This window comes from Dendropsophus ebraccatus, chromosome 5 (assembly GCF_027789765.1).
Source record: "Dendropsophus ebraccatus isolate aDenEbr1 chromosome 5, aDenEbr1.pat, whole genome shotgun sequence".
NCBI lineage: Eukaryota > Metazoa > Chordata > Amphibia > Anura > Hylidae > Dendropsophus > Dendropsophus ebraccatus.
In genome coordinates this window covers 37,087,662-37,103,015 of record NC_091458.1, presented here as the reverse complement: position 1 = coordinate 37,103,015, position 15,354 = coordinate 37,087,662, and the positions used below count along the sequence as shown (strand labels likewise).

The window sequence follows — 15,354 nt, the reverse complement described above, 5'->3', positions numbered from 1 at the left end:
ACCTTTGTGTGATTGCAGGGTTATCATTAGAACATTGCATAAGCAATGTGACAGTCAGTACGGCGGCCATGTTGGTCTCCAGAGGGCTGGTCACACAGCTTTCTCTGGCGCAGGTAAACTAATAGAAATGTGATTTACAGACAAGCTGTTGCCTTGCTCCAGTGGGAACACCCTGGCGGTGTGGCTGTAGCACCTACTTAGGAGGTAGTTATCCATCAGCTTGTCATCGGCAGTGGTGCAGGGTATGTGTATGGGGACTCTGGTCATGATCACTATGTCTTGTATCTTTCAGATTGGGAAGAGGAGCAGGTCAGCAGTCCGTGCATTCTCCGACTCATCTATCAAGGACGGTTTCTTCACGGCAATGTGACTTTAGGAGGTAACGGGACACATTTTTCACTGAGGTTACTTTACCAAGTCTTATTATCTGCTAGGCAGTTTCCTTTTACTGCCTTTACTATGAGATACAATTTTCTACCTGTTCAGTACATGGAAATGGGGCTGTTTCTGCAGCATATGCCCCATTTAGCTGAATGACTAGGAAAGATATTGAGGACGAGCCGACCGGCAGCCTCCTCATGGCTGCATTGCATCACACCAGTTTATAGGTCCGTATGATGCAAGGCTTGGCCCCCTGCTGGATGTGATTTATTACTGCAGCTATCACTGTGTAAACTCGCTGCTCTTCAAGACCTAGGCACCTTTTTATTTTTCCTTGTCTATTATCTAGCTGTCCTTAGGTTTTCTCATGGAGGTTTCTCGCAGGAAGATGCGTAGTGCATTGATTACATTACACATGCGTCAGACCCTTGAAGTCGGTATCCACTTCTGAATGTAATCAATTTACTTTCGCATTGTTGGAAGCATACAGTACAGAACCTTATGTTCTGTGTCAGCCGCTCTGATGAAAACAATTCATTGTAATATTACCAAAGATAATAGGCCTTTCCTTTCAGCCTGGTAGACTTACTCAGTAGCATAGATTCTCATAGTGCAATATCGCCATCTAGTGGCTGCAGAGCTAATAGCAATCTATGAAGCTTTCCTGTGAAGAATATCTGTAAGTATATAAATAGTTAAAAAGTAATGCAGGTAAATCTAGAAACCAGGGGTAAATATTTTCAATGCCTTCAATGCTCTACATCCTCTACACCCCTCTCCAGTATATCTATATGCTTTTAGACGTGTTCATATGGACACGTCAAATAACCTTAACATTAAAACCACTTGCCTTGTACTGTGTATGCCTGCACTAGTACCACCTGCTCAGATCCATCAAGACAGTGACTTCACAAGATCTTTAAAGGTGTCCTGTGGCATCTGGCTAAAGACATCAGCAGCAGCTCCTTTAAGTTCTGAAAGTTGGGATGTGCAGCCTCTTAGCGCCCTATTCCACTGGACGATTATCGTTCGCATAATCGTTAATGATTAACAATCTCAAACGACCGCTATTGCGAAAGACCTGATTCACTCATTTCCATGGAACGATAATCGTTACTTATGATCGTATTTGCAATCGTTTTTTCTTCGCTATTGCGTTCGTATCTACTGCGAACAACCGAACGACGTCTTATTCAATGCCAACGACTTGTTAATCGTTAACTGCATTTCAACCGAATGACTATCGTTTAGATTCGAACGATTTAACGATAATCTGAACGATAATCGTCCGGTGGAATAGGGCCCTTAGTCACTTGTTTTTCCAGCACACTCACAGATGCCTGATCAGATTGAGATCTTGGGGATTTAGTAGCTAAGCCAATACCTTGAACTCTTTGCCATGTTCCTCAATCCATTCTTGAACTATTTTTGCAGTGGGGGATGTGGCATTATCCTGCTGAAAGAGGTCAGTGTTATTAAAGGGGTTATCCAGTGCTACAAAAACATGGCCACTTTCTTTCAGAGACAACACAACTCTTGCCTCCAGTTCAGGTGCAGTTTGCAATTAAGCTCCATTCACTTCAATGCAACTGAGCAGCAAAACACCGCGCTTAAGCTGGAGACAAGAGTGGGGCTGGGTCTGAAAGAAAGTGGCCATATTTTTGTAGCACTGGATAACCCCTTTAAGGGATACCACTCTCAAGAAGGGAGAGACTTGGTCTATATAATGTTTAGGCAGGTAACATCCATCTGAATATTAGGATACAAGGTTTCTCTGTAGAACGTTGCTTGGAGCATCACTCTACCCATAGTTCCCACAGTACATCCTGGTGCCAGTTCTTTCCCAGGTGAGTGACACATGTACCTGGCCAACTACATGATGTATAATAGTAAGTAATCAGACCAGGGCCTCTTTTTTTCCCATTGCTCCTCCATCCAGTGCTGATCCTCAGATTCCCATTCTAGGGGCTTTTGGTGGTAGACAGGAGTCAGAATAAGCACTCTGACAAACTACAACTACACAGCCCCATATGCTGCAATAGTTGGCTGGTTTTAATGTTATGGCTGATTGGTGTGGATGTGAAGTCAAAGCATATAAATTATTATACACGAATATTCCCACATTTGATTTGACCTGTGTAGTAAATGTGATATTGATTCCTCTATTCACTGCATTGTAGTTAGTTCGAGCGCAAAGTATAAGGTTTCACTGAACACTGCTCCTCGCGGTGCTCAGCCATGCTGATACATCGGCTCACTGATGTGTGTGGTGAAAAGTGATATCCCCTCGGATTATTTCCAGTGCGTACTATGTGACATGTAGCTCTACAAATCCTGCTCCATGCCACAGTCTGACAGACACAAATATACATAGCTGGAAATATAGATATGACTGTGTGTATATGTATACATGCACAGGAGCCTCTGGGCACACTGTACAGTGCTAGGGTTACATCATCTAGGACTCTTCATGGTCATATTCAGATTTTATTATGCTTTATAACAGTATCTTCTCATGCCACATTTCAGTTGTTGGTATTGTGACTGTGCATTACTATTCTATTATCTGTCATAGATTGATGCATTGTCTTCTATCCATACAGCATTAAAACTTCCACTTGGCAAGACAACAGTGATGCACTTGGTTGCCAGAGAGACATTGCCAGAGCCAAATTCTCAAGGTACGTGGTTTTTACAGTAGTTGATTTGGCTTTCCTGCTGTACGGTGCGGTGCCAGCAGAAAACCATCTATCTACATCTAGATTACACTCCGGGGTTACTGACCTCCACTGTACTTTTCTATTTCATTATGTTTGATTATACACATGACACATATCGCAGGTTTTCACTCAGCTCAGCAGAAGAATAAATCCTTCCTGTGACTACTGCACATTACTTTTCAGAAACAACATTGTAATTGGATGTCTTTCTTCCAGGCCTTTACCTGTAAATCTCATAGGTGCAGCTAATTTTGCCCCCCTATAAAGGGTGTAGGTTCAAATAACACTGCCTCCCTGTCATATCGACATGTAACCTTTAAAGGACAACGCCAGTGACAATCATAATTTTCAAGGAGGCAGGAGCAGGGGGGAATATAATAGACTAGAGCTACTCACCCTTCCCCGTACCTCCCTGTCACAGGGTCTGGGACCCCCGTCGGAACTGATTTTCCCCCCAAGTTACGATGTTGTCACGACTTGAGGGTGAAATGACCTGATCCAGCTGATGGATTGCTCGCTCAGCGAATCACCAGGCAGATTCCCATACTCTGATAGAAGATGAATAACAAGTGTGGCATTGCCTGTAGTAGTCGCTGCTTTATTTCCGCACCCTTTGTTACTTCCATTAGCCTTTTTTTTTTTTTTTTGTTAGAATTTCTTTTAGTTGCCTAGACTTAAAGGTTAACCCTATAATAGCCTCCTTTTATCATGACCCATCTAAATATTACTGATGCCGTAATAAAATGTCCATTGCCTTGCCTGTGTTTTTTTTCCACATTACATAAATGGCTGCTTCCCCTATGTATCACGGTGGCCGCTTATTACCTGTATAGACCTTATGATAATCTTTAGATCTGCTTCACTGCGAAGCGACATAGATCCTGTGTATCGAGAGTCCAGGTTTGCATTATAGGCTAGGATTACAATTTTTTTTCATCTCGAGTGACTTCAGGTATGTGATGAGAACCGAAGCCAGCAGATTGTCAGATTGGGAATGAGAGCAATAATTCTTAGCACAGCATGGCACTCCGGTAACGGGACAATGACTTCACTATAGTACAACACAGGGCTATTGTCAGTGTGTCTCATGTATCACATGCTTGGGGCTGGGATGTCCCAAACAAAGGCTGGATCACATCACAGAATGCAGAGGGGAGCCAGAGGGGAAATTTCAGGCCGTCTTTTATAATATGACACTGACCATCCACAACCGGACAGCTTACCGTAACAGGACATCACCGGTGTCCTGTAAGAAAAAACACTATGCTGTTTATGGCCAACTAAAGAAACCAGTGAGAAGATGGGATTATAGTCTGTTTTTTCACAGTCCTAACTTGGTGCTTTTAAGGGTCCCTGCAATGTCTGTCATATAAAGGGTATATGAAACCTGAGCTCCCATAGATAGTACCTGTTACTTTAACCGTAAGTGTGTGATGTCAGGAAACACTAAAGCTATAGTTAATATAATCTTAGTGATGGTGTGTTTACACTCAGAGATTTATCTGACAGATTTTTGAAGCCAAAGCCAGGAACAGACTATAAACAGAACATAAAGGAAAGACTGAGATTTCTCCTCTTTTAAAATCTATTCCTGGCTTTGGCTTCCAAAATCTGTCAGATAAATCTCTCAGTGTAAACGCATCATAAGTGGGGAGTATTAACCAATATACAGCATATAAAAACAAACATCTTCCAGGAACGTAGGGTATTATCATCCATGGCAATCCATGCAGGACCAGATGTATTGGTAATCATGAGCTGAAAGGTCAGTGTCTGGCTATAGAGAACTCATTTACATCTGCTCTTCGCTGACATTATGATGGGGATTTTTCTTATAAAAAATCATCTAGGACAAATCATTATGTAGCTGTTCAGTATGTATATAGGATGTATATAGAGTCCATTGCAGCAAGGGTTAGTCTGTAACCCCAAACACGCACAGATTTCTTAAAGGAAATCAGTGTTTCTCATAGTAAGGAGGACTATGATGAAAAGTTTGTTCTCTACAGAACAGTGTCAGCGTATTATTAGGCTTAGTGGCCAGAATGAAAACTGAAGGATTTCCAGCTTATTTTGTAATCTAGCAGATGTCCATATAGATGTACTCTCTGCTGTCTCTTACATGACTTGTGTTCTTCTCCTTGCACCCCCACCCGGCCCGCAGCCATCTCTCCATGCGACACATCGACCTCATTTTCCGCTTCATTATGTCTGGTTTATTTGACTCTTCCTAATATTTAATATTCATTTATATTTAACATTCTAGACTGATAAGTAGCTTGACATTTCCCCAACATTAAGTCACTAGCACGATTCCCTGCGAGTAACATCTAATTTACTTGCTGAACTTTAACAAGGCATTTTGCTTAAAGGGCAGCCCCTTCACGGAGCAATGACAGGGCGCTCGCATGGTCAGAGGAACCCGTCACAATCACTGCCTGTTACTCCTCGCCCGCGTCTTTCCTAAATTGTTTTCTAGATCTCATGAGATGCCGACAGGTGACAGAGGAGACAGATTGTTCCTGGGAACCTTGTGTGGTGTGCTTGTATATTAAGGAATAGCGTGCACACAGCAGTTCCCTAATATCCATCTTATAAGAGCTGTCTGACGATGGAGCGAGGAAGCCTCGGAGAAATCACATCCCACAGCTTCTTTGCGGCTCATCATGAGGCATAGGTTCATTATGACTTTCTGTGGCCTTTGCTCTGTTGGCAGAAAGCGGGTAGCCAATAACAGTTATGATGGTGTACCTGTTACAAAAGGATTTAGTTAGGTTAACCCTTTAGAAGTTGATCTGGGTTTTACTGCTGCTGTTGGGTTGGACAGGTCCCACGAATCTGCACTGCTGAGATGTTAAAGCGATATAATGTTGCAGCACTGCAGACAGACAGCAATAGGTACACTGGGATTTACGTAAGAGACGGCTGCCCCGACCTTTACAGGTGGTCACAGATAAGAAGGAAGCCTTGATTCACCTTTAAGGAACCCTGAGGATCATCTTTAGCAGGCAGAAGGGTTTATCTTGCAAGTACACAGCCCAAGCTTTTTCTGGCATACTCCTCCTGCACAGAGCACATGCTAAGCCACCCCCACTTCCTGCATTTTGTCCTGGTCTCTTTGTTACCTAAGACTAGATTTTTTATTTATTTTTTTTTTTTACAGGGATGAGAAATAATTATTGGTAAAAGGAGTGATCGAGAAATCACATAGGCTTTTACTATGTTTGAAATGACAGTGATCATTTAGATTGTCGTATGATGACACCCCCTGTCTACATATGGACATCATAGAGGGGAACCCCCATCTCTGCCGGCAATCTTATGTTTCTATGAATAGAGAGTTGCTCTGTACAAGCAGCACTTGTTCTGGTCTATAGCCTTGTATAGTGTAATAGAAGGAATAAAAAAAGAAGACGAAAGGATTACAAAAAAAACAGCACCACCCCAGTCTTTAGGTTGGTATTACAATTCACCTCTATTTACTTCATTTACTTCAATGGAACTGAGCTGCAAAATCACACCCAAACTGAGGACAAGAGTGGTGCTGTTTCTAGAAGAAAGACGCAATGTTTTGCTAAGCCCTGATAACCCCTTTAAGAGCCACAGTGCTCGAAGTCCATTAGAGGCTAAGGGAGCTACCAGGGCAGCATTTTTAATGTGATATGTTTAGGTTTGTAGTTTTAAGCTGTGGAAGCTGGATAAGACACTATTGTTCTATTACATGGACAGCTATTCCTTACATTGGATCTCTGCAATGAAATACTGCGTTTACCCTTTAGCAGCCAAAGCTTCCCCCCAAGCAAAATCAGCTGTATGCAGCCAATAAGGATGTTCACCCTGGGGGCTACATTTAGGAAGACTGTGTCGCTTATTAGAATTTCTGATTCACAGCAAATTTTTCCAGTAGATTGAAAATTTTTAATTGGTGACATGCTGCTTGTCTCCCTCTTTGCAGTTCTACAACTTTTATACTGTTTATGGTGTGGCAGTTTGCATCCATCCTCCATCACCGCACTGTACGCATGCCTCCTCGCTCTGATCATGCTGGTAAAGAGGCATGGAACCTTATCTGGGGAGGTGCAACATCTATTACCTACAACTATTTTATAGTATAGGGCACAGGTGTCACACTGCGGCCCTGCAGCTGTTGCAAAACTACAATTCTAGTCATGCCTTTTCTCCTAAAGCTTTGGCTTTGTCTGTCCAGGCATGACGGGAACTGTAGTTTTTAAACAGCTGGAGGGCCATTTGACACTCCTGATATAGAGTATGTCTAAATAAATTGATTTATTCTGTAAAAATAAAATGTAATTATAGATGTCACAATCATATAAAGTAGGATTAGTAAAGGGGTACTCCGGCACTAATAAATTAATCATAAACATAGTTTTTACGCTTACAATCCCTCTGGAGTCTCTCAGTTTGAATTTCCCGATGTTTGCAGGTCCCCGAAACTCCAGTTGGTGTCTTTATTTTTTCTTCACTTCCTGGTTTGGGCTTTCCCATGATGCAGTTTTTCTTCTGTGATGTCTAACTGACTCTGTAAAACTGTTAGATGACTTACATCTTGCTCAGCCAATCAGATCTGAGCAACCTGAGTCCTCTGACAAAGGGAGGCTGGCGTAACAGTGCTTAGACCCGCCTCCCTCTTGATGATGTCGTTGTCACAAAATGGCTGCCACAGAAAAGCCTGGGGTCATCGGTCATTAAGCAAGAATGAGTTTACTTCACTTCCTGGTGGGGAAAAGATAGGGAAGGAGGGAAGATAGGTGATTGAAGCATATTACAAAGTTATATAACTTTGTAATGTGTTTCAATTACTGGGAAAAAAGCTTTTCGCTGGAGTACCCCTTTAATGTAGAGTTGATGCCTCTCTGTCTTAACCATGTCTGTTGCTCGCTATCTGCACTGTGATTGACAGCATGGGAGCAGAGCTATGGATCTTCCTCCCTCACTTCTTGGTTGCCTCAAAATTGCTATAGTTATTGACATGCATTCATTGACAACTGCCCGCGAAGGTAAAAATAGTGACACCTAGTGGCCAATATTATAACTTTCACACAGAAAACTAGCATATTTGTAATTCACTTTATTAAAAAAAAATAGATGTTGATGCCTCAGATTTTGATGTTGATGTCAGAATATACAAAGTTGTTTTTAATGACAGCATCCATTTAACATTGACACTTGTTTTTCCTGTTTCCGTCAGGTCAGAGAAACCGCGAGAAGACCGGCGAGAGCAATTGCTGTGTAATTCTGTAAATGACGATGTGTCTGCAAAGTGTGATGTAATATAGTCTTTGTCTATCATGCTGCTGGAATAGAGGAGACCCATTGCTTCAGAGAACCTTAGATCAACACCCTGTCATAATCTCCACGGAAGTGATATATTACATGAACACTCTCATAGATTTCTCTTCATTGCAAGAGACCGAGGACATTCTCATACTGATTTTAAGTTTATTTTTGTTTATCTTGCAGAGTAACTTTGTAGTATGTTATAGTATATCCATTTTTAATGCATTCAGTCTCCAGGGGCAAAAAAACAAACAAAAGAAATCAATATGTTCTCTTCTACAACAATACTCATTCTTGCTGCAGCATACAAATACAGATCACTGATTCCAGGCTGTCTACATGCAGATTGCACTAACATCTGGTCGCCGACCTAGACCTCAACAACAGATAGCTGTAGCCATACTTGATACAACAACCTACAAGACAAGAGTTCTACACTGGAAATCAAGACGTGGAATCTGACTGAATTCAGAAGTATTAGAGAAGTGACTCCTACCTAATATAGTTACTGCCCGCGGTGGCACAAGGTAGTAACAGGAGGAACAACCATACGGTTTATATGTGAGGAACAAAGCTAAATGTGCCTGTAATCCGAGAGCACTCTGCAGGGGGCGCTGGAGAGTCATTGTTAATGTACTATTAATGCACTCTTATCTCAAGCATACCGTTGCATGCATGCTCATACCAAGCATACGAGAGGAGTGCCTTTCCTAGCCTTAATATGGGAGGGTTAATTTTCCTGTAGTCCATAAGCCTTTATTATTAACGTGCAGAGATATTAGCAGATGTCATTTATTAATCAACTTTGTGTTTTAATATCAAACGTTGATGTTTTCAGTGAAGAGACGACAAAATACTCATCCGTAACCTGCTGTCCAATCTCACGCTTAACTGGTAAGAGACTCTCTCGGAAGACAACCGATCTCAACCATAGTACTAGTTTATTATTTTTAATATTTTTTTTTTTTTGTTTCTTTGTGTAACTTGCATTTATACTAGTGCTTGCGAAGATATTAAGATTCCAACGAAAAAACCAAGATGCCATTTTGTCATTTCACATGGATAATAATTTAAGACATGCTATAAAGAAATTTGCACAGCACTAAAGCATGAAGCTATATTTCATTTAAAGAAAAAAAAAACTGTAAAGATATATAAACATTTTTTTATATTTTTCCACTAGGGAGGAAAGTCTTCCTGGTCGAAATTACAAATATGTGTAGGATATATTTAATTAAAAAAAAATATAAAATGCATTATTATAGAATCTAACAATAGATTGGCATAGTGTCATAGAACAATATAACTATACATAGTCACAGGTTGACCCAGCATACTGTATACAGTACTCAAGAAAAAGGTGTTCCATATATAATTTTCCATATTCCCCCCCCCCCCCCCCCCCCCCCCCCCCCGCAACAGTCAGCATTATTTTAAAGGGATTTTCCAACAATAAACAACTAAAAGAAGCAGAGATATTTCTGCTTATTCGCCACACAATGTTAATTGTATGGAATTTATACCCTCTTTAGACTTGATGTAGCTCCTCAGGGGTGGGGCAACAGCATCTGAAAATTACAAATCCTGGTATATACCCTTTCAAATTTCCCTATACTGAGGAAGGATCTGCAGTCATGTGCATGCAGGCTCAATGTGTCAGGGAGTAAGCTCAAATATAGAGCAGGAAGGAACCCCATTTACTGCCTGCACGCGCTGGATCAGACAACAGTGGGGAGTACTGCTTGGAGAGATGACGCATAAGGATAGCCCATGGAAATGCATAGCTTCCTGCCCCTTAGGGTATGTTCGGACATAGCAATCATATCACATATTTTTCCCACAGCTGCTTTGATTTTTGCTTTGTCATGCCGTAGTTTCGGCTTAGTCAAAGCGTACCTATCATTCTGTGACCACAGCAGGATATGCTGAAAGAATCCTGCAAGTACACTGCCTCTTCTGACCAAGCCGGAGACGGAACTCCTGGAAGCAGCATAGACTGCATTGTAATACTGTTCACTTAGGCCGGGTCCACGCTGCAATTTTGTTGTCCGTTTAAGATATTGGTTTTATGAAAACAAAAACTCATGCCATCCGTTAGGATCCTATTCCATTGACTTACATTATGGAAAAAAAAAAATGATCGAAACGTATCCGTATTTTTTTTAAATATTTTTTTAGTGTACACAAAAACGTGGTTCATCCGATTTTTTCTGTAAATTAAATAAACAATTAAAAGCAGATAAATTAAATGGACAGCAAAAACCCAGTGTGAAGACATTGCCAAGAATTCGTCTTCCGCCCCCATCAGAAGAGACTGCATACCTGTAGGATTTTTTTTTTTATAGGTATCCTGCTGTGGTCACAGAATGTATGGTACAAATTAAGGCTATGTTCACACATTTCCAGAGAAGATTGCGAAATTGAGGTAAAAAAGCACTTTTTGCCACAATTTCAAGTGTGAACACCGCCTAAAACACTAGACACTAGTCTTTTGGTAACCGCTTTACATAAGGTTTACTGAAGTACTTTTAGGTTTGTGTTGTTTTTTTTTGGGGGGGGTCAAGACCTCTTTAAAGTAATCAGATTTAATTCTGTTCCGATAGCCTTGTCACAATGCTTTATATGCATTTGGGCGGAAAAAAAAAACATTCATTCTGACTTCAATTTGTAAAGAGTGGATAAAAATAAGACAAAAAATTAACACTTGTATATAGCACTAATTTTTTTTTTCCTTCCTGCAACCTGTACCGATTTAGATTATTCTGTAACTAAATAAAATTATATTGTAGTGCATTTTTGTTGGTTGTCTGGTGGTTCTGATTGGGACTGTAATTGCTTTGAATTTTTTGATAAAAACTGGAAAAGAAAATATGAAAATTAAATCAATGCAATTTTTTTTTGTTTCTGCAAATTAATCCCACTGATTACTTTTGTAATCCCCATTGATAGTGAATTGTATGAGATTTTCCTGTATAGCTATATAATAAAGTAAATTGTCACAATGTTGTGACGTCTGACTCTGACTTTGGGGTTCGAACACATGGTTTATTGTACAAATTACTTACAATTGAAATATTCAGGAATAATGGAAGTGGTTTAAACTTTTAATATTACACATTGTAAATGTAGAGATGAATGCATGATTAATATTCATACTACTATCTGTGATAGGTGTGGGGAACCTTTTATGTTCAGTAATTTCTTTCAAAGGGGTATTCTCATTTGCGATTTTCACTAGATATGCCATAAACATCTCTTAGATGTCGGCCCCAGCTACTTTACGCTGGCATAAAGGCAATATATAGCCCAAATGTGGTATGACCCCCAACCTAAAGGGCCTTTTACATTGGCCGATTATTGGCCACAGTGTTGCTAAAAACGCTCCTTCACCCTATAATTGGCCCTTGTGAAAATGACTGATCAGCTGAGGAGCAGGAAAACACCGGATCCTCGGCTGATCACGGTTTTAGAACTGCGGTAAAATTTATCTTACTGTGTGAACAGGGGATGTGCGGCCAATAGCAAAAGGGAAACTGAAGGCACAGATGTGCATATGCAGATCACCAGCAGTGATCTGGCATCCAGTCCGGCTCTCTCTTTAGGCCGCCACCTCCTCCAGAATGATAGCTGGAGAAGGCGGGGCCAGAGATTGGAGAGACTATTATTGCTGATCGGCTCTTGTTTGTGTCCTAGCAGGGCCTTATCTCTGGCCGTTTAAAAAGATCCTAAGTCTGTATCTTGATGCAGCCACCTTTGTTGATGGAATGTGAGTAACTTGCATTGGCCTGAATGAAGACAAGTACCTTCATGGCTACAGAATGCTGCCAGTCAAAAAGGCCCCACACCATTAAATGTATGCCTTATACTTATGATCAGTTTTCTAATTGATATCTAAAGAAAATGGTGCAATGTCCACTTACTAGACGCCCTATAGATTTCTATTCCAATAACTTTACAGAATCTCTGCACTCACTGAAATGTCAGCTGTAGAGATGAGCGAACCGGGTTCGGGTTCGAGGCCATCCGAACCCGAACGATCGGCATTTGATTAGCGGCGGCTGCTGAACTTGGATAAAGCTCTAAGGGTGTCTGGAAAACATGGATACAGCCAATGACTATATCCATGTTTTCCACATAGCCTTAGGGCTTTATCCAACTTCAGCAGACACCGCTAATCAAATGCCGAAAACTCGGGTTCGGATGGACTCGAGGTTCGCTCATCTCTAGTCAGCTGTGTTGTATAAAACTTGGAGCTTTCAGACTCTCTAATAAATCATGTTACACAGGAGTCACGTGCGTATCTCTTATGGTAAGTACCTTGTTGGATTGTCTTAAACCAGGATGAAGTGTCTTTAGTGTGAATTCTTAGTTATAGTGAAGTGAATGAGTAAGGAGGAGAAGGTCATCTCGTGGAGAATCTGATGATCATACTTCTGAGGTTGGGAGAAAATGGAGCTCACACAATACTAATTTCCATCTTAATGTTGGTTAGGAGACTGAGCTGTGAGTGCAGTGCTTCTGAGTGTGAGTGGACCTCATAGCAGTTAGTGCAAAAACTTCAGGAAAATTCAATAGATTGTTTGGATGGGCACACCAATAATACAAGGTAGTGTACACAAGCATATATGAAAGTGAAACCCTAGAGGAAAACATTTACATAAGCCAGCAGCTTTATTTATGGAAGGAAGGCTTATTACAATTACATGTTAGGAACACTTATATATAAGATTGCACTATTTGTTAAGATGATTGACTATTTGTTACATACACTTAAAATAGCACGTGAAGTGGCCCCGACTTCCGATTAGGTCAAGGGGCCCTCCCACACATGGCATTAATTAAATACAATCACTATAGAAACAAAATGCAATGCTTTGTGTAGGTCTATGTACTGTACGTACTAAATATCTATATACCATAATGTAACAGCGCTGCTAATAATGTAGTGTCATAAAAGGTCAGAAGAAAAAAAAAAAGTCTGTCTGTAAAGAACAGGAAGCATTCCAATAGACTGTTCTTGTAGATCCGTGTGGGTGTATTGCTACTATGGCTTTATCTGTGGTGATCCATATATATCAACTAGTCATGCAGTCATTTAGTACTACAGGCTATTTACAGAAAGGTGACCTGACAGTGTGCCAGTCCTCCCTGGATTCCACCCAGGACTTTATTAGAAGCCAGGTGCGGTCTGACTTGCTAACCACTACATGATAGTGTATGTGTATTTGCATGTACATTGCATGGTTCTTACATTTGCATACATACAAATTGCTATATCACAGTACAGTGTGGCTACATAGTACGATGCTCCTACCTTATTTGCATGCATCCTGATCTGTCAAAGCAGTGTGCATTTGCTCAGCTTAGATATTAATTTGCATTCGGCACATAAGCAGTTATAAGATTCTTATTGATATTTCATAGGTCAGTGTTCTTTAAAACCTACAGTATATTTACAACAAGTATCAGCTATTGCATGTTTAAAGGGGTTGTTCAGGAAAATTCATACTTAGCCATGCTACGGGGTACATGTCAGTAATGTATACTTACCTGTCCCACCACTACCAATGCCCAGGCCGTCTGCTCTGCAGTGCTGTCAGCGTCTTGAAAACATCTGATGACGCGTGGCTCCCACCGGAAGTGGGCACTGAGCTCAGAGTTTATGCTGACTGGCCATTTCCTATGGGAATGGCACGCCATCAAATGTAATGAGAACACTGACAGCAGCACAAAGCATGCAGCCTGGGAATCGGAAGCGGGGACAGGTAAGTATTGCCCTAGTAGAAATGTCCTATTGAAATGTTTGTTTTAGCGGTCAAAGGTACCCCAAAATGGTATCAATAGAAACTACTGGAGTTGAGCAAATCTTGAGAATCTGAACCCAAGCATGCGGCAGAAGTTGGATGCACTCAAAGGCTGTTTCCATATTTCCCACAACTCCCTAGGGTGTGGTCAAGATTCATACAGTCCAATCTGCAGCCAACATTTTATAGAGCAGGAGAAGATGAGGATTTTGATATAGTTTTGTAGGAATGTAAATCTTTGCTCATTCTGGGCTAAGTAGTTATGTGGGCGGTTCTACTCAAAGATTGATAGCTATGTATTTGTTGGCGGCATATAAAGTGAGCTGTCATTAGAGTGCCAGCTGGTGGTTGTTTCATTCCACACAGAACATCCACCTAACGTGGTGCTAGTAACAAGCGGATCCTAAGGGCCCTATTACACGGGACGATTATCACACGAAAAATCGTTATATCGTTCGTATTTAAATGATCGGCCTGTGTAATTGCAGGCAACGATCGAAAGATCGTTTGTATGGCGTTGATAGTTGATTTAGATCTGAACCTAAAATTATCGTTAATTGTTCGCTGTAATTCCACATTTGTTCGCTCAAGTTCCACATTTTTTCACTAATCGTTCATTGTAATTGTACATTGTCTGTTGTTTTGCTGGGATCAGATGGAGCAAACGATCACAATAATCGCAATAACGATCGTAACTAACGACTACCGTTCTGTGTAATATGGTAAATGATTTCAGGTTAACGATAAACAATCTTGTTTATGATGGTTTATTGTTAGTCGTTAAAAATCGCTCCGTGTAATAGGACCCTAATGATCCCCTCCCAGCTTCCCTGAGCTACTAAGCATGTGTGACCTCTGGCACTGGACTCGTTAGGTGGATATTGTGACCAGGAATCAAAGGAAAACCAAAACACAGTCTATATATTGTGTTTTCTTTTAAAGGAGAAGTCCAGCGAAAATTTTTATTATAGTATTGTATTGCCCCTAAGGGTAGCTTCACACATACCAACTTGCAGCGTTATTAAGGCTCCGAGTCGGCTAGGTCCTGGCAGATCACTTTCACTACATACACACAGCGGTCTGAACGACCGTTGCGTGTATGTGATTCTGCCGGCCGCTTAACCCCTTCAGCTGCCGCCCGGCTCCCGCTC

General features: G+C 41.0%; 1 protein-coding gene across 1 annotated transcript in view; it reads left to right on the top strand.

Annotated features, from left to right (window-relative positions):
• The window catches only part of UBL3 (ubiquitin like 3), a 91,621-nt gene extending 81,822 nt beyond the window's left edge, over positions 1-9,799 (top strand). The window contains exons 3-5 of the mRNA XM_069969878.1: positions 293-379; positions 2,985-3,062; positions 8,311-9,799. Coding sequence (XP_069825979.1) covers positions 293-379; positions 2,985-3,062; positions 8,311-8,363 — 218 coding nt within the window. The 3' untranslated portion in view covers positions 8,364-9,799. The remainder of the gene's footprint in view (positions 1-292; positions 380-2,984; positions 3,063-8,310) is intronic.
• Positions 9,800-15,354: the final 5,555 nt, after the last annotated feature.